Below are 17,986 nucleotides of genomic sequence, written 5' to 3'. Positions count from 1 at the left end.
GCACCAGATACACGAAGGTTGCTTGAGTGTCGTCAAAAGCGAGATGAAGTGAAAGTGAGGAGTTTGACGCCGCGTCCTCGCTCATGGGATCGAGATTTCCTCTTTCGCGCTATTGCGACTTCAAGCCAACTGGAATCGTCACGAATAAACATTTATTCGTGACGATTAGTAGGCAGGTGTTTAAATAAACACCTGCCTACCAGGTGCTACTCTATTTAATGCCCGTTATGATCTGTCGCAGGAGTCAGAGGTAATCAATAATAATAATAATAATAATAATAATAATAATAATAATAATAATAATAGATCAATTTCAAAATTATTTTGGCCATGTCTAATATCGTATTTTATTTGCTTCATAATGAATGTGAATAATAATATCTATTATTGTAGTGGACTAAAACTGTAATTATTGTTTTGATATTATTTTTCCCATTGACTTCTTAGTTCTGGAACGTGGCGATTGCGAATTAAAGCGCTCGAACTCACAATTTACTGCTCGCTTCTGTACTACTACAAATTCCTGTGCTCTTCACAAGTTAATCCTGCAGAATTATTCCGTGTCATCATATTGACAGAAGACTAAACGCCAATTTCCTCTCCCCTCATGTGGGAATCGAGCTGCTTCATTTAGCAATTAGTGAGGCTAGCGTGTGCGAGGTTTGCACAGCAAGGTAGCCCCAGGGAGTGGCGTAGTGGGTGAGAAATTCCTGCGCTCGGTCTACTTGCGGGCGCGCTTGATCGTGTTGCACGAGAGTCGTCGCACCTCGGAGCGATAGACTCAATGAAGCAGCTCGTCTACTCGACCCCCTCGACCACTACCGCTTGAACCGTTCACCCAGACTTAGACTGCCGTTAATCAGGTCACTGGGACAAGACGGACAAAACATGCTTCGAGGAGATCGTTGGCCGCATCATCGGCTATATCCGTTCTTGAGGTTCGTGTCCGGAATATTTTGTCGAGCGTGCTCCATGATGCTTCGTTACCCTCGGCACATCTGACTTGTTCGTGAACATAGCCTTCTCTCGCGTCGAACCCGAAAAATGCTTTTCCCATCTTCGTTGCACGCCGATGGAAACTTCACAGCTATTGTTTCGTTTCGAATTTAGGTACATGTGTCACTTAAACTACTTTGAGCTAACGACTTCCGATGACCTTGATGACAGACGTCCTTGACCGTCCGTCTTTATACTCTGGCGCTTATTAACCAGAGCAGCCCCTAGATATTAAATTGTCGATGCCACGAGCCCCGAAGGGTTCTCTAAATCGTTGTGCTCCAGCCAGTGTCCGATGTCGCTGGCGACATGGTTGAACATCGTGTCCCATCTCGAGGTAGAGCTTGCCCCGCGGGTGAGGTCGTGTTGGACGCTGTGTCTGGAATCCATTGCTAGACTAGCTAGCTCGTCCGCCATCTTGTTATAAGCACGTAGGGGACGTTGCCATGACATCACACCCAGTTTGTCGACGAGACGCAGGCACTGCCAATACAATGGGCGCAGATGCTTGGCGCGCGGCGGTGTTCGTGTTGCTTGCTGGTGAAAACACCAAGCTATTGATGAGGACCCCCGAGCACTTCCAGAAAACACGAAACTTGTGTTTGAATTCTCGTTCTAAGCACTTAGCACCAGATGTGTGCGCGCGAGGGTGTCAGAATAATTCTGTTGACGTATTATGTCAACATGATACAGTAAGTGAGGCTCGTCCAAGCCCAGATTATCGTTAGCGGTCAAAAACTTAGGAAAAGAAGAACAACGAGGCAGATTCAAGTATATAGCCCACAAGTAGCATACCGTTCTACAGTACTCTGCACAATTAAAAGAACGCTTCACTCCCCTGTCGACAACGACATCTCGCAACTATAATCCCCGCTTGCAGTTGAGCCTGTATCGTTATTCATGTAGTTGACGCCTCGTTTCGCGGATAACATTTTCACCCGCGCGACATCGATGGCGCTCATGCTAGTCACTAAACTCATGCAGGCGGTGCAGAATGTCACCTTACGCCTTGAAAGCATCAAGTCCGGGTCCACAAAACTCAGCTTTTGCACCACTTTACAGGAATGACACACGTGACCGAAACATAGCTTACAAGAGCTGTTGCTTTTACCAAAGTCACCGAGCCGACGGCCTGTAACAGAAGTGCCACACGTCACACAGACGCTCTTCTTGTTGGATGTGCCATGCAGTTTGGACTCTGAGTAGGCTTTGTCCAGCATGAATGAAAGCTTGCGCATTTGACCGCAGTTTGCGTACTTGGCGCTGGACAAGAAGGCGGAGGCCATCCCAGGCACCACCAGCATACGGATCATATCACCGCAGGGATCGAAAACACCGGTGGCATAGATCTCCATCGTGTTCGGCCCAGCTTGACGCCAAAAGCCGGTGATGGACACGTTGCCACGAATTCGGTTCGGGAGTTCGTGCGTCTGTGGGAAGCTCACTGAGTGGAGGAGATGGTAGCCGAGTCGCTCACCGCTCTCAGCTTTGACAAATCCAGTGCCCTCCGCGTAGACATAGTCACGGTTTTTCACAAGGCTGGTCGACGCAAACGGAATATCGAGCTCCATCCACTTGATGATGAGGGACTGGAAAGGGTCTTCCAGAGTCGGCAGCACGATTGGGTCTAGCACCGCAGCGCCACTGACATCGTCGACGTACGAGGCCTTCAACCGCATCGTCTCAAGATCTTCGCTTATGACGCCGTACATCAAGTCTTCCAACTTGCCTTCCATGGTTCCGACGCACAAAATCATGGGGAGGCCAGAACCTGTGAGGTCATTTATGCCAGAGGATGGGACGCTCTCAGGTCGCTCAGCGTAGACCGTGAGTCTCTCTCTTGTCTTGATCTTCTTCCAGCGACGAGGATTGACTTTCCGCTTGCTCAACGATACAAAGTTGTTATACTTCTGAAGGTTGGACATGATGAGATCGTTCGCTAGATCCTGCAGTCGCAGTCGATCATCGGGCTGGATCTGCATCTCCGGGAACGGGTTCACGATGAAGCGTTCCTTGCCCATAGCGGCTCCAAGATTCTTATTAAACGCTTGCTGAGGATCCGAGCGCGAAAACCGAAGTGAAGTGTTATTATAGAGTGACGACCAGGTTACCGGCCTCTGCCACTTTGTGGATGAGCAGGTACCCAAGAAGTAAGTTAGCACTCGGTTTGTTTTGAACTTCGCGTCCCAGCGGCTAGGACTAGCGAGATAAGACCAACGGCGTATATCATATGCGGTGTATGTTGCACGAAATATCTGGTTCAGGTTAATCACCAGCTGGGGTGTCTTGCAAGTTGCAAGTTGCAACGCGCTAGTCGTCCTACTAGCGTTTGAGAGCCTCGCAAGTTGCGAGGCTCTCAAATGTACTACTCAGTATTGAAAGCAACGTCAGTTATTCAATGCCATATTTCACTCTTTTACGAGAAAAAATATTTACTACAAAAGATACCATCAACCTTGCTAGTGCATAGACCTTACCGCGTCTAAGACGAGCTGCTGTATGAAATTTCGCTGCCGAAGTCGCCGCTCACAGTCGAGTTGGTCTGTATGTTCGAGTAGTCAATACCCTTCCTCACGCTCAGCATCTTGGCACGCGCGCAATCGCCCGCACTCATGTTTGTCACTGAGCCGATGCATCCCGTGCAAAATGTCACTTTACGCTTGGACAGCTGCAAGTCGGGGTCCACAAAGCTCAGCTTCCGAACAATCCTGCACGCGTGACAGACGTGGCCGAAGCACAACTTGCACGTGCTGTTGCTTTTGGAGAAGTCACCCAAGCGCCGACCGATTGGAGACGAACACGTGACGCAGACGCTCTTTTTGTTCGGCGCTCCGCGCTGTTTTGACTCAGCATAAGCCTTGTCCAGCATGAATGTCAGCTTACGCATCTGGCCGCAGAACGCGTACTTCACGCTCGACAGGAAGGCTGTGGCCATTCCTGGGACTACGAGCATGCGGATCATATCTCCACACGGATCAAAGATGCCGGTGGCGTACATTTCCATGACGTTGGGACCGGCTTGGTGCCAATAACCGATAATGGATACGTTGCCACGAATTCGGTTTGGCAGTTCGTGCGTCTGTGGGAAGTTGACGGAGTGGAGCAAGTGGTAACCAAGACGCTCGCCATTCTGAGAGGTGACGAAGCCGGTGCCTTCGAGATAGACGTAGTCGCGATTCTTGACGAGGCTGGTCGATGCGAACGGGATGTCGAGCTCCATCCATTTTACGAGGAGAGACTGAAAAGGTTCTTCGAGGGAGGGGAGAACTATGGGATCCAAAACGGCCGCTCCACTGACGTCGTCGACGTAGGAGGCCTTGACTCGCATTGTCTCCAGGTCTTCACTCATGACTCCATACATGTGATCTTCCAGCTTGCCCTCGAGTGACCCCACACAGAGGATCATTGGAAGACCCGAGCCCGATGGCTCATCACCAGCAATACGAGCCGACTCCGGTCGCTCCGCGTAAACGGTGAGATGTTCTCGCTCCTTGATCTGCTTCCAGCGACGTGGATCCACCTTGCGCTTGCCCGACGTGACGAACGTGTTGTAGTTAGCGAGGTTGGTCATAATGATTCCGTTGGCAAGGTCTTCCAGTTGCAGTCGGTCGTCTTGAGAGATGCGCATTTCCGGGAAAGGATTCACGATAAAACGTTCCTTCACCATGATGACGGACTCCAGACTGTGGACACAGCGGCGTTGGCAGGAAACGTGCTTAAATCAGAATGAGCTTCGTGGCGTTGCAAGCGGTTTTTGGGTCCAAGGGAGACTGCTTCTTGATTGCTTAAAACTCGCGCGTATCAGATCAGTCCGCAGGCCGTTGGGATAAGACTCCGATGCGAAAGTCGCCGCAACGACCGCTTCTGATCGGACACACTATTACATAAATTTCACCACATTTCATTGCGATCAACTTTGTCCACTACAATCGATGTTTATTTTTCGCGTAGCCGTATTCAAACATCTGACTTTTAAACCTCGCTGCAATAATTCCCGCTGGAGTTGGTCTGCATGCCCGAGTAATTCACACCGTTCTTTACGGATAATATCTTCTTGCGTGAACAGTCTACTGCGTCCAGGTCCGATACGGACGTAATGCACGTCGAGCAGGACCTACCACAGCAGCAAGTCTGGATTTACAACGCTCAACCTACGTACAAGTTTGCAGCCATGGCATACGTGACCGAAAAACAACTTGGGGGTGAAATCGCTCAAACGGCGAAAGTAGTTTACGCAGACGTCTTCTAGGAGTTCCGTGTAGGCCCTGTCAAGCATGAACGAGAGTTTGCACATCTGGCCGCAATTGGAGTACTTCACTCTGGACAAGAAAGCAAAAAACTATTCCAGCCACCACCAGCCTTCAGATCATACCCCCTCACGGACCAAAGACGCCAGACAAGACGCGTTTATTTCCATCACATTGCTGTCTCCAACACGTGATAAGCTGAGGCGTTCTCACGAATTCAGTTCGGAAGTTCGTGTGCCTGCTGGAAGCGCATGGAGTGGAGTAGGTGATACCTTAGATGAGCCGCTCACCGTTTTGAGCATCGAGCAATAACGAAGCTCGTGCCTTCGAGGCACAAACACCCGGCTTCCAACATGTATCAATTCGTATTGAACAACAGCCAGTCAAATAAATGGTCGTCGTTTTTGCTTTGCCGTCGGACATAGCCTTTGTACGTGCTTTTTGATCAAAGCGAACCTTGATATTAAGCATTAAACATCACTGCTACTCTCTACTTCGATCGAAGTTAGTGCAAACTACCCTCAGAAACCGAACTTGCAGTCGAGGCATTCGACGGGTACGGCATACTCTTGGAACCACCACTGGTAGCAAGGATTTGTGCGCGAGCTGCCTCGGAAGCAGGCGCCCTCATTGCTTCATTCACGCACACGGCGCAAAAGGTGACCTTCCGTTGTGCCAGCAGCAAATCTGGCGTCACGAAGCTCAGTTTCTTCGTGATCTTACAGCCGTGGCAGACGTGGCCAAAGCAGAGCTTACACGTGCTGTTGCTCTTGCCAAAGTCGCCAAGCTTCCGGCTGGTGATCGGGCACGCGCACGTAACACAGACGAGCTCACGGTTGGGGGTACCAAGCTCTTTGGCCTCCGTGTACCGTTTCTCCAGCATGTAGGCGAGCTTCTTCATCTGACCGCAGTGCGCGTACTTCAAAGTCGACAGGAACGCCGTCGCCATGTTTGGCACTACGAGATTGCGGATCATATCACCACCCGGGTCCATTAGACCAGTAACATAGATCTCACATGCGTTGGGGCGAACTTGTCGGAAGATACCACAAATCGAAGTGTTCGCTCGCACACGTCCTGGGAGGTCGTGGGTCTCGGGGAAGGTAACTGAGTGCAGGATGTGGTAGCCCACCTTTTCGCCATTGGACAGGTGAACAACATCCGTGCCTTCGGCGTAGATGTAGTCGCGGTTCCTGACCAGACCCACCGACTGGAAAGGGAGGTCTAACTCCATCCACTTCACGACCAGTGACTTGAACGGAGCCTCCAGGGAGGGCTCTGTCATGGTCGACAACACGGCGGCGCCACTGATGTCGTCGACGTACGATGCCTTGATTCGCATCACCTCAAGCGTCGGGTTCACAACACCGTACATCATATCTTCCAGGTCACCAACTGCGGTACCGAAGCAGAGCAGTGATGGCAAGTCCGACGTTTGGCCCGAAATGGCGGGGACACGAGGACTCACGCGCGTGGAACCGTAGTGTCGTTCCGAGTACACCTTGGTGTTGTCTCGACTCTTGACTAGCTTCCAGGCATCGGAGTCGATTCTGCAGTGCTCTTTGAAGAGGAATTCCTCGTACCGAGCGACGTTGGCTTCTAGGATAGAGGCGACGAGCTTCTCGAGATCATCCACGTCCGATGGTGTCAATCGGAGCTCATTGAACGGGTTCACGGTGAATCGTCCCTTTGTCATGGGCGACGCGGCCACGAGCTACGAATTCGATGGAGGAGGTGACCTGGACAGCGCGAATCGCAGAGTGATCCACCGACCCGAAAGCGAAGCCCCTGACGGCTGGTAGAGGACGCATGGTGAGTGTGCATTGTTGAAACCGAAGCACAGGTAATTGCACTCTTCCCCCAGCTGGCTGTTGAATAGGCACGCAAGGGCCGAGACGTTGACTGCCACAGACAGTGTCTGTCAGACACTCAAGCACGCAAGCGGATAGACTACGAAATAACAGTCGCAACCTGGGCCGAACAGTTAAAAACAACTGTCTTGGACAGAGGGCTCCGATAGCGAGACACCTGGAAGCCAATGAGTTTGAAGTCATATTGGTTGCACTAGCTTGCCTCGGCAAATGGTTTGCCTGAGCCGGAGATAAGACAACTATAATAGCAAGCTGGCTGAACTAGCGAAAAGCTCAGCTGGCAAAACGTAGCATTTTAATGTTACCACTGCTAACTGACAGGGACTGCAAGGATGGACCATGCTGTAGTTTGTCGAGGTTGTGAACAACAACGTGTATTTCGCTAATAGAAGAGCGCTAAAGTACATATGCACCGGAACTGGCCTAGGGAGGTAGCAGAGGTAGTTATCCCAGCGAGGACGAATACCCCGACACCGTGGACGCGTCTGACGTTGCAGGATACTGCAATGACTTGTCGATTTCACCGGTGGCAGTGATTTGAGCTCTGGCTGCAATGGTCGCGTTTTCGTGAATCGCGTCGTTCAAGCACACGGCGCAGAACGTGACCTTCCGTTGGGCCAGCAGCAGATCCGGCGTCACGAAGCTCAACTTTCGCTCGATCTTGCAGTGGTGGCAGACAAAGCCGAAGCACAACTTGCAGGTGCTGTTGCTCTTGCCAAAGTCGCCGATCCTTCGGTTCGTGATCGGGACTGAGCATGTGACGCAGATATGCTCTCGATTGGGAGTTCCGAGCTCCTTGGCTTCTGTGTAGCGCTTTTCCAGCATCCATGCAAGCTTCTTCATCTGACCGCAGTGCACGTACTTGAGCGTGGAGAGGAAGACGGCGGCGATGCTAGGGACGACCAGGATGCGGATCCTGTCACCACCCGGGTCCATCACGCCCGTGACGAAGACTTCGATTGCGTTTGGTCGGATCTGACGGAAGATACCACAGATCGACATGTTGGCCCGCACACGCCCCGGTAGCTCCTCAGTCTGCGGGAAATGGACCGAGTGCAAGACGTGGTAGCCGACCCGCTCGCCTGTCGACAGGCTGGCCATCCCAGTGGCCTCCACGTAGACGTAGTCGCGGTTGCTTACGAGACTGGTGGAGTGTAGAGGGATGTCAAGCTCCATCCACTTCACGACCAGCGAACGGAACGGGTCTTCCGGCGTTGGATCCTCGAGGTTGGCCAGTACGGCAGCTCCGCTCAGGTCGTCGACGTACGAAGCCTTGATCCGCATGATCTCCAAGGTTGGATTCACCACGCCGAACATCATATCTTCCAACGAACCCACGGTTGTTCCCAGGCTGAGCAGAGATGGTAGTCCAGATGAGGCGTGGTTTCCTTGAAGGTTACGCGATGATGTGCGGTAGACGTCGTGGTGCCGAGCGCTGTAAACGGTAGAATTCTCCTTCGTCTTGAGCACTTTCCACTGCTCCGGGTCGATCTGTTTGTTCTCCTTGTTGATGAAGTCTTCGTAGCGCTGGATGTTAGTCTCGAGAATGGAGCCTGCTATCTCATGGAGGTTCTCAGTGTCGGCGGGTTTCAACGTCAAATTCGGGAACGGATTCACGGTGAATCGGCCCTTCACCATGGTACTGAGATCCTGGGTTGACTAGTGCTCGAGTGGTTGGATTGAGGCAAGAACTAAAATGATTCATCCGACTGAGCAGCTAGTCACAGGACTCAGCATCGACCTCTGGTCGAGCAACTGCTGGAGATACTATCGTGAATAATACACGCCAAGGCCCTCCAAATGCTATGTTTGGCTGCAACATCCTAGTCATCTGGAGGCGTCCATCATACCGTTTGATCTGGCGCTGTGTATTGTAGCAGCGGAGGCGCCAATTGCACGCACGTGAGTGAGTGGATAAGACAAGGCAATTGCTTACAGTTCTGACCGGACCACTCAGCGTAAGCATGTTCTTACCTGGAAAATCACACCAGCGCATTCGACAGCTGGGATTTCATACATGTACTGTTGTAGATAAACCTTCACGTGGATACCTGCTGGTGGTGCCTATACCACTTGCACCTTTTGCTTCAAGTGCCACCGGCTCAGACACTGATGGACTGATATGACGAGGAAGAGGGCCCAAGCTTCTGCATTTGAGCTGCTTGGTATTGCTGAGGGACGGTTCTTGGTCAAACCTAAAGCAACGAAGCTCAGCATTTTCTGACGGCGATCTATGATCCGACATGGACTGCACTGGAATGACTCATAATGCCAGGGCCTGCGGCCTGCAGGATGGAGGGTGGAAATTCCATCTGAAATTTTTGCCGTTGAACGCCTTGAAGCGTTCATTTTGTTTTCGGGTACTAGTGTAATGGTCTGAGGGCCTGCAACGTGAACCAGAGCTGATCGACTCATATAGACAAACTTCATTCACGGGCCCCCTGCGTAGCAAACATTAAGTAGAATTGACTGCTCATTGTTCGCTCGACATATTTTTCTTACAGGTTTCTTAAACAACAACGCCTGCACACAGCATAGAATGAACTTATCCACAACTTGACGCGTACTCTGAAATAGTGCTGGCCTCGGAGCCATAATTGTAGGAGTGCTGCTTTGACAGCCCACCGACCGATGAGAGCATTTGCGCTCTTGCTGCGTCCGCTGCTGGGGCACGGATCGCGTCGTTCAAGCACACAGCACAGAAAGTAACCTTGCGCTGTGCCAACAACAAATCCGGGGTCACGAAGCTCAGCTTCCTTTGGATTTTGCAGCCGTGACACACGTAGCCAAAGCAGAGCTTGCACGTCGCGTCGGTTTTGCCAAAATCACCAAGCCTGCGGTTAGTGATCGGCACGCTGCAGGTCACGCAAATGTGCTCACGGTTCGGCGTTCCTAGCTCCTTGGCCTCGGCGTAACGTTTTTCCAGCATATACTGAAGCTTCTTCATCTGGCCGCAGTGCGCGTACTTCAGAGTTGACAGGAACGCGTTGGCCATCGTGGGAACAACCAACATGCGGATCATATCACCACCAGGATCCATCAGGCCGGTGACGAAGATCTCACTTGCATTTGGTCGGACTTGCCGGAAGAATCCACAGATAGACAGGTTCGCACGGACACGACCTGGGAGTTCGTGAGTCTCCGGGAAGTTAACCGAGTGCAGGATGTGGTAACCGACCTTCTCACCGTTGTCAAGATGCACGAAACCCGTGGACTCGACGTAAATGTAGTCACGGTTTCTCACGAGACCCACAGACTGAAGAGGGATATCCATCTCCATCCATTTCACGACGAGCGAGTTGAACGGGTTCTCAATTGTCGGATCGACAATGTTGGCCAGCACCGCAGCGCCGCTCAGGTCGTCCACGTATGAAGCCTTGATTCGCATTATCTCGAGCGTCGGGTTCACCACGCCGAACATCATATCCTCCATGTCACCAACAGTGGTGCCGACGCAGAGCAGCGAAGGGAGGTCCTTGGAAGCACCGGAGGTTTGAGGGAGCGGCACAGAATTGCTGGACCCGGCCGACTTTTCTTGGTAGACTCTTGCGTTGTCTCTGGACTTCACGAGCTTCCATTGGGCTGGGTCGATCTTGCCTTTGTCGGCGTTGATATACTCCTCGTACCTCGAGAGGTTTGAGTCCAGGATGGCGGCGGAGATCTCCTGGAGATTGCTGATGTCGTCTGAAGTGAGCACCAACTCCCTGAAAGGGTTGACGGTGAATCGACCCTTCACCATATTCGTTGGTCCGTTGGAAGCTTCGAGAAGGAGACGAGCTTGAGGAAGGCGGAGAGAAATCCGGAATGCAGCGAGAGCTGGCAAGCAGGCTATCCCTCGCTCCGTGGGGGATAAAGCTCGAGGATGTAGCCCCTCAACTGAAGCTCAAATCTAACACCTGTTAAAGCTCGGGAACTGGTCATTTCCCCACTCTGTTGCTTGTTAAACGAGACCAGCAGGTAGTAGTGTTTGCTCCGATCTGACCCACCTTTCCTCAAAGACGCAACCCCATATGATTGCGACTCAGTTGGCCGAGGCAGCTGCTGCTCACATCACCTCGAGACTGAACGAGTTGCAAAACGGTTGCGCTCCGCAAGTGTCTGGGGAGGCTTGGCAATATACCTTTTCATCGGAATTAGATGATGCCCGATAAGATCAACGGCCTGGATGCTGATGGCAGCACTGATGTCATTGTCAGCATGTGGGGCCAACCTTGGTCCACCGACGTTGTTGATGCCTCATCAGCACTATTATAGACAATGGCTTGCAGTGCCCCCACCTGTTCATCTTGAACTACCGTACTTTGTCAAACCCTTCAGAAGCCAAGTCCTGTACGAAAGTCGGTCGTACTGCGTCTTGCGACTTTCGCAACGTCTTACCATTCGATACATTCGAAGAGGCTCGCAAACACCCTTTTAACTGGACGTCGATGCTGAGCATCGTCCTGCTTCTCAGTCTAAAAGATCACGAAGCCGTAGGAGAATCTGGGAGGTTCCTCGCTGGATGGCCCTTGCGAAGACACCGTGCTAATCCGACTGAACGGACAACCTAGCGGCCTTTGATGCGCGAACGTTCGAACGAATCTGCCTTCTTGCCACACTGCACGCATCTTCTTTCAGCGTGTTGCTCATGCACACTGCACAGAACGCAACCTTCCGTTGGGGTCGGGTCCGATGAAGCTCAGCTTCCTCTGTAGTGTGCACGAACCGCAAATGATGCCGAAGCACAGCTTGCACGAATCGCTGCTTTTGCCGAAGTCCCCAACTCGTCGAGAGACTCTCTTCCTGCAAGTGACGCACACTCGCTCCGGGTCTGGCACCCCGGCCAGCTTAGACTTCGAGTGCGCAGTGTCTAGAGCCCAGGCTAGTTTCTTCATCTGGCCGCAATGGGCATACTTCAGCGTCGACAGAAACGTGCTAGCCATATTCGATACCACGCGTCGGCGAACTCGGTCGTTGCCTACCGGGTCTACGATCCCAGAGATGTAAATGCTGACAAGATTTGGGCTTACTTGACGAAAGAAACCACAGATCGACAAGTTGGCGCGGACACGGTTTGGTAAGCTGGGCGCTTGCGGGAAATTTACCGAGTGTAGTACGTGGAATCCCACGCATTCCCCATCGAAAGTCTCGGTGGTGCCAGTAGCCTCAACGTAGACACAGTCGCGATTCTGAACTAGTCCAGTGGACTGGAAGAGAATATCGAGCTCCATCCATTTGATCACAACCGACCGAAACGGGGCCTCCTCCGTTGGCATCACAAGGTTCGAGAGCACCGCCATCGCATTCAGATCGTCATAGGCCTTGATGCGCATGCTCTCCACGGTGGGGTTGACAACACCGAACATCACATCGTCTAGTGTCCCAATTGTAGTTCCAACGGTGAGTAGTGATGAAAGCTCGGCAACAGAAGATTCGAGCGATTGGGAGCGCGGAGATGGTCGCTGGTTTTGGTGTTGCTCAACGAAGACGTGTGCGTTTTCTTTGGACTTGACGGCCTTCCACTTCGTCGTATCAACTTTCGTTTTCTCCACAAACGTAAAGTTCTCGTACCTCCGCAAGCCAGTGTCGACGATCGTGTTGACGATGTCAAGAATGTTATCGGCATCAAAGGCTGAGAGCTCCAATCCCGGAAAAGGATTCGCTGTGAATCTATCCTTCGCCATCCGTGAGCTTCAGCAATGTAGGATTATACTATTCAGCCTCTGCGGCTAAATGGGAAGTGATTGCGCTGCCGTCAGAGCAGTATGTCTTGTTCTGAACATCCAATCCCGCCATCACCTGTGTTTGAGGGGACGCAATGGTACACACGTTCTCAGTATGCATATTGAGGCTAATATACGGCTCTCACCCATCCTAGAAGCTCCATGTGCTTTCGCAACCAATAATTTTCTGCTTTGTTATTCTAACCCACAATCTAGTCGCCTGACAAATACGCACCACATGGAGCCTTCAACGCGAACGTGGGGTTACTGGCACAAGCTGTGAAAGTGGATTTTGTTGCATAATTTTTAAGTATTCGTATCCGCATCAAGTGCATGTATCATTATGAAAAGTAGTCTAACTATTCGGTTTACTAGAGCAGAATCATCTTGAAATCAGTGCAGCAAGAAACATTTATGATAAGTATCAATCAAGCACACCTGGTATGTACAAAATTGCGAATGGTAATGTTATATTACAGTCAAATGTATATGCGTGAGCCAATCACAACTCATACATATTTAAGGTTATAGGTGTTTTAATGTTCTTTATTAAAGCAGATATCTGTAACATAATACACTTCGCGAAATTCATTCAATACACTTTGTTCACCCTATCACGACAAACGTACAATTAGAACAACGACACGATTATCACCTTTCCTGGCCACTTTAGTTATATACAATGCTGGACGCACTCGTTGGGTCCAATTTTTTGCTTTGGTATCGCACATTCGATAAGAGAGACCTTTGTCGAGCAAGCACAGCAATAGGCAGTACGCGTATACGCCCAGTAACATTCACCACACCACAAGTAGGAAATCATCTTCACTGTGGAGACGACTTCAGAACCAGTGGGATGCGTCAGGATCAGTGGAGCGATTGAATGTTTGGATCATTATTGCAAGACTGTGTCTCGGACCCGAGCAATTTTGGTTTGCGTACTCACTTCAGCTCCTGTCACAGATATTACAATTGGGCTCGAGTGTCTGCCGCTTCGGCTTCTGTCTGAAGGCTGGATAGCGCCTTTCAGAGTTGGACAGTTTTCTACCTGGTCTAACGTTCACACTACGACGACGCACCTTAGTTTCCGGCATTTCCGCTGTCAGCTTCCTCGGTTTCTATTTTCTACTGGCTGATTTGATTGTGTTTCCTATTCCATTCGCTTTGAACTGGGGAATGATTCCTATTGCGATCTTTGTTCCACTGCTGTTTACACTAAAAATATTACCGGTATGAGGAATCACAAATACTCCGTTTCGCATAATACTTGCACTATATTAAGAACGATTTATAATTGACTTTCTAATTAGATCAAAATATTTGGATTTTACCTTTGCAAACATATATTGGATAGATTTATTGATCTTTCAAAAAAGAAAGTATAATTCAGAAAATTGAACTCAGATCGACTGAATTCGACAGCATCGCAGACGGCACGTAAATCCTGACGACACCTACGCGACTCTCCTTTAGGGTCCAGCAGCCGTTACCACTGTAGCAACTTCAGTACGCACAACGTCCTGTATGCCCTGCAAGAAACTACACAAGACACGCTCAAGGCTGAGGGCCAGCTGCCACTGGTTCTCCAAACTACCACCGACGGCAAGAACGCTCGCCCTACAGAATGGGGCAGGCAGGAAATTACAAGTACCACCCGAACGTTGCCGAATTTCACATGGTCTCACAATTCGGCGAGCACAATATCACGACAATGCCGTGAAAATCTTATCCGAATCCACCCCACCCGACGACAGATAAATTACGCCCATAGCAACTATACATCCTCCTGTGTCCACAAACACTGCAGCCCATGCAAACCATTTCCCCAGTAGTTGTGTCCTGCATGGTGCATGATGTGCTCAGTCTCCGCCATATTATTCATTCCCTGAGCCGAATTTGTATAAATTTCGCGTAATTTACGAGAACCGAAAAGCGCAAATCTCCGCAGACGATCTGACTCACAGCCCCGCTGCTGCAAGAGGTACCTTTCGAATCGATCCAGAGGTCCGTCCCACCCGAATAAGATATACACGGTAAGAAATTAGGTGCAACTTGCACAAGATACAAATCTACTGCGCGTCCGCCGCCCAACCCACCAACCAGCCTTTGTCGCTTGCACGGACCGCCGAAGGTCGGACGTCCATTCTGTTGATCAGGGCGCGGGGACTTTGCAGCAGATCCAAACGCTTCGAGCAGGGCTTGGAGACCCACCGACCGAATGCAAACGGGTCTGGAGCTCACTTGTCAATCTCCTACCTTGAGAAGACGCGCACAACACACAACAGGCCTGACCGACGATGCCGAAGGACTGGTCCGCGGAGAATCCCTACCCGGGCCTGCGCCTGTCGGAGGAGGTGAAGCGCCAGCTCGGCGATCTCGTGAACGGGTTCCTGGAGGACCGAGCCGTGACGGATCTACTCTCGGCGCCGAGCCTTGTGATTTGTGGCCAGATGAAAAAAATGTCGTGGATGCTTCAACAACAGCTTTCAGTGGGTTTGCAAAGTAGGCAGAGCAAGAATTGTGTCATGTGCAAGAAAACAACTTTGTCCGGGTTCATGGGAAGACTCGGCAAGAGCACATGCAACCTATGTCATGGTTCCGTGTGTTTCTCGTGTAAGGTAAATTGGCGCATGAGCTCCATAGCGCAAGGTGGTAAATAAGTTCGTCGTAAAATCGTGTTTTGTCGAGTTTGTGTCTGCAGAGCGTCTATCTGCGACGCAGAGCAGGCAGCCGAGAGACCAAGCTACGAGTTGCAGGGTCTCCAAAGCCTTCTCTACCGTCTCCCATTCGGCCATGGCGGAAGCTTCGGACTGTTTGACCGACTCCAATTTTGACCAGGTGGATGTGTCAGGCTGAAGAAAATGTTTATGAGCTTGATGTTTCAGCGGTATTAATGTCCTTTGTGCAAAACAAATCAAGAAAAAAGCTAAGCTTATCGCTTGTGGGAATATCTAGAAATTGTTGACACATACAGCCGTCCACGTCGAGCTGCTTTGCTTAATAATAAGGATCACTGTTTTGGTTTTGGACAGATCGGAGAGCTTTGTCAAGTGTACGTGTTTGTAGCTTCAGTGGAAGTGTCCACGATCGCAAGGACCGTGGGTAAGGCGGACACGCAGAAGAGGAACAACAACTACGAAATAATTATCAGTGAAGAAACCCTTACATTCAGTAACGTTTTTAAAACAACATGCATATTCATTTCATGACATATACACATCGAATAGAAGTAAAAAGAAGTTAAAGGTGCCGACTATTATAATAACAAGCACCGACTTTGTCAACGGAGACGTTCCAAAAGTACTTCAAGTATATATTTTTGATGGGGTTCATATCGAATAAATAAATGAACCATGTCTTGTTGGGAAATCTATAAACCTATTTAGATGGCTCTGTAGTAGGTGAATGGAAGGAGATACATGAGGCATAACTTTCGATTCCACACGAACCACCAAAGCAAAATGCCAGTTTATGACCGCCATATTTTGAGACGCATTTGCCCAGCAACTACCTACATCTGTAAATGGTTTCAGCTTCAAATACACTTTTTTGATATTGTCAAGTCAGTGTGGTTCTCCGGCACTCATCGCACAGACCGCACGAATAGACGCTGATGGCGACACCCTGCTATGCCCAGTCATTTTGCAGTGGTCAAGTTGCTTCTGGAAAATGGCGCGCCGGTCGACGTAGTCAACAATGCTGAAATGACCCGACTCACGAGTGCATCCGCGCACGCAACGGCGATGATTTTACTGTGATCAATCAACACAGCCTACCTGTTCTGGCGGCTGCCAGATGATGCCCCCAGATGATGAGCATCAGGGGGCTGGATTCATGTAAACAAGGATGATCCACCCATGTCGATGGAGCTGAGATCTCACCGAGGCCGTAGGATATCACACCTGGGTCATGGAGGCACGTGAGGGCGCTGTGAAAGCGCCTCGAGCCTCGTAGGGAACATTCACAGTCTCGGTTGCATTTTTTCTAAGCAGGCTAATTCATTCACTTTGCAATTTCCTCTTTTGGCCACGAGTCCCCGGTCGCGAACGCCAGGGACACAGAACAAAGCTAGCTTTAGTACTGTGTACTAATTGCAAAGGACCTCACTGTGCAAGTGGACTGCTGTGCAAGTTTTCTCTCTCCGGCTGTGCAAGCTTCTCTCTCCGGCTGTGCAAGTCGACTCGTCGCTGTGCAAGCGCTTTCCTGACTGTGCAAGTCGCCCTGAACCCCCCGCTCCGTGATGGCCGGGTTCACACTTTCTGACGGCGAGGACCCACCGGTCGAGCCCTCGCCCCACAACTCCCCGTGGAGGCTGACGAGGGCCAGCCTGCAAGCCTCGCGCCGACCACGGCGGTCCCGTCAACCAAAGGTGCCGCTCTCCGTCGTCCCAGAGCACGCTCCCTGTCCCATGCTGGTGGTCCCTTTGCGCTGCCGCGCCGCGATTATCCCGGCGACGAGGACGTCGACATGGTGGACGTGAGCGGCGAAGCCAACGACGGGTCCGCTGAGAGGAAGGAGGAGGCGCCACCGAGCAAACGTGTGCAGACCATGCCAACCCTGCCAACCCCACCGGTGTTTCGAGGATCTACGGCACAAGACAAGCAGATGTTCATGAAGAAGTACGAAGCGTACTATCGGCAGCTCTCCGCCTTGGAAACAGCATTCTTTCGGCCTTTCCGTATGCCTGTGGGCGCGTGTGTCGAAGATGAACGTCGCCGCCTCATCGCGCAGTTTGATATCTGCAAGCCCCTCGATGATATTACGGAGGAGGACTGGATCGACTACTTTTTGGGAAGGGCGCATTGCGGGTGAGCTCGATTTTGACAAGGTGAAGGCGCTTATGAGCACCAAGCTGAGCATGGACGTCCAGTTGGCGGACGCGGACTCGCGGGTCTCAAAACTCGCGCACGAGATGTACCAGCTTCTCGAGAAGGAGAACATGGAGTGGATGGTGGAGAGGGAGCCGAAGAAAATCGTTAGCTACCTTACCGATGCCCTGGCTCCAGATCAATTCCGGCGCACGGTGAAGAACGAGCTAGCGCGGGAGTCGAATAAGCCGCTCACCAAGAACGTCGTGGCATTTATGGTTGCACACCAGCTGCAAGGAGTATGTGCGCTGGGTGCCCCGAGCAAGTCCCAAGGCTCCATCTACGGGCAAACCGCCCGCTAA

At 51.1% G+C, this 17,986-nt stretch overlaps 8 protein-coding genes across 9 annotated transcripts; 2 read left to right on the top strand and 6 right to left on the bottom strand.

Annotated features, from left to right (window-relative positions):
• Positions 1-1,959: 1,959 nt before the first annotated feature.
• Positions 1,960-3,017, bottom strand: IUM83_17962 (uncharacterized protein; the record flags this gene model as incomplete). Its single annotated transcript, XM_067942934.1, has 2 exons — positions 1,960-1,997; positions 2,090-3,017. The coding sequence occupies 2 exons, from the start codon at positions 3,015-3,017 to the stop codon at positions 1,960-1,962; spliced, it is 966 nt and encodes a 321-aa protein (XP_067795876.1).
• A 461-nt stretch (positions 3,018-3,478) lies between these two features.
• On the bottom strand, positions 3,479-4,663 carry IUM83_17961 (uncharacterized protein; the record flags this gene model as incomplete). The annotated part of the gene is made up of 1 exon (XM_067942933.1): positions 3,479-4,663. One exon carries the CDS (start codon positions 4,661-4,663, stop codon positions 3,479-3,481), a length of 1,185 nt encoding a protein of 394 aa, XP_067795961.1.
• A 1,085-nt stretch (positions 4,664-5,748) lies between these two features.
• IUM83_17960 (START-like domain) lies at positions 5,749-6,939 on the bottom strand (the record flags this gene model as incomplete). Its single annotated transcript, XM_067942932.1, has 1 exon — positions 5,749-6,939. One exon carries the CDS (start codon positions 6,937-6,939, stop codon positions 5,749-5,751), a length of 1,191 nt encoding a protein of 396 aa, XP_067795875.1.
• Positions 6,940-7,558: 619 nt separating this feature from the next.
• IUM83_17959 (uncharacterized protein) lies at positions 7,559-8,752 on the bottom strand (the record flags this gene model as incomplete). Its single annotated transcript, XM_067942931.1, has 1 exon — positions 7,559-8,752. One exon carries the CDS (start codon positions 8,750-8,752, stop codon positions 7,559-7,561), a length of 1,194 nt encoding a protein of 397 aa, XP_067795908.1.
• Positions 8,753-9,659: 907 nt separating this feature from the next.
• IUM83_17958 (Zinc finger, RING/FYVE/PHD-type) lies at positions 9,660-10,853 on the bottom strand (the record flags this gene model as incomplete). The annotated part of the gene is made up of 1 exon (XM_067942930.1): positions 9,660-10,853. The coding sequence occupies one exon, from the start codon at positions 10,851-10,853 to the stop codon at positions 9,660-9,662; it is 1,194 nt and encodes a 397-aa protein (XP_067795979.1).
• Positions 10,854-11,739: 886 nt separating this feature from the next.
• IUM83_17957 (uncharacterized protein) lies at positions 11,740-12,777 on the bottom strand (the record flags this gene model as incomplete). Its single annotated transcript, XM_067942929.1, has 1 exon — positions 11,740-12,777. One exon carries the CDS (start codon positions 12,775-12,777, stop codon positions 11,740-11,742), a length of 1,038 nt encoding a protein of 345 aa, XP_067795978.1.
• A 2,336-nt stretch (positions 12,778-15,113) lies between these two features.
• Positions 15,114-17,628, top strand: IUM83_17956 (the record flags this gene model as incomplete). 2 transcript variants are annotated; one of them, XM_067942928.1, is made up of 2 exons in its annotated part: positions 15,114-15,318; positions 17,087-17,628. In XM_067942928.1, 2 exons carry the CDS (start codon positions 15,114-15,116, stop codon positions 17,626-17,628), a joined length of 747 nt encoding a protein of 248 aa, XP_067795977.1. The 2 variants fall into 2 exon arrangements, with proteins under 2 accessions (XP_067795977.1, XP_067795976.1); XM_067942927.1 differs by lacking the exon at positions 15,114-15,318 and having other exon boundaries at positions 17,284-17,628.
• Positions 17,629-17,674: 46 nt separating this feature from the next.
• Positions 17,675-17,986, top strand: IUM83_17955 (DEAD-box ATP-dependent RNA helicase 36; the record flags this gene model as incomplete). The annotated part of the gene is made up of 1 exon (XM_067942926.1): positions 17,675-17,986. One exon carries the CDS (start codon positions 17,675-17,677, stop codon positions 17,984-17,986), a length of 312 nt encoding a protein of 103 aa, XP_067795944.1.

The sequence above is a fragment of the Phytophthora cinnamomi genome (genome assembly GCF_018691715.1).
Source record: "Phytophthora cinnamomi strain GKB4 chromosome Unknown Contig18, whole genome shotgun sequence".
Classification (NCBI taxonomy): Eukaryota; Oomycota; class Peronosporomycetes; order Peronosporales; family Peronosporaceae; genus Phytophthora; species Phytophthora cinnamomi.
The sequence above is the reverse complement of the archived record's forward strand: the minus strand, read 5'-3'. Positions and strand labels throughout refer to the sequence as shown.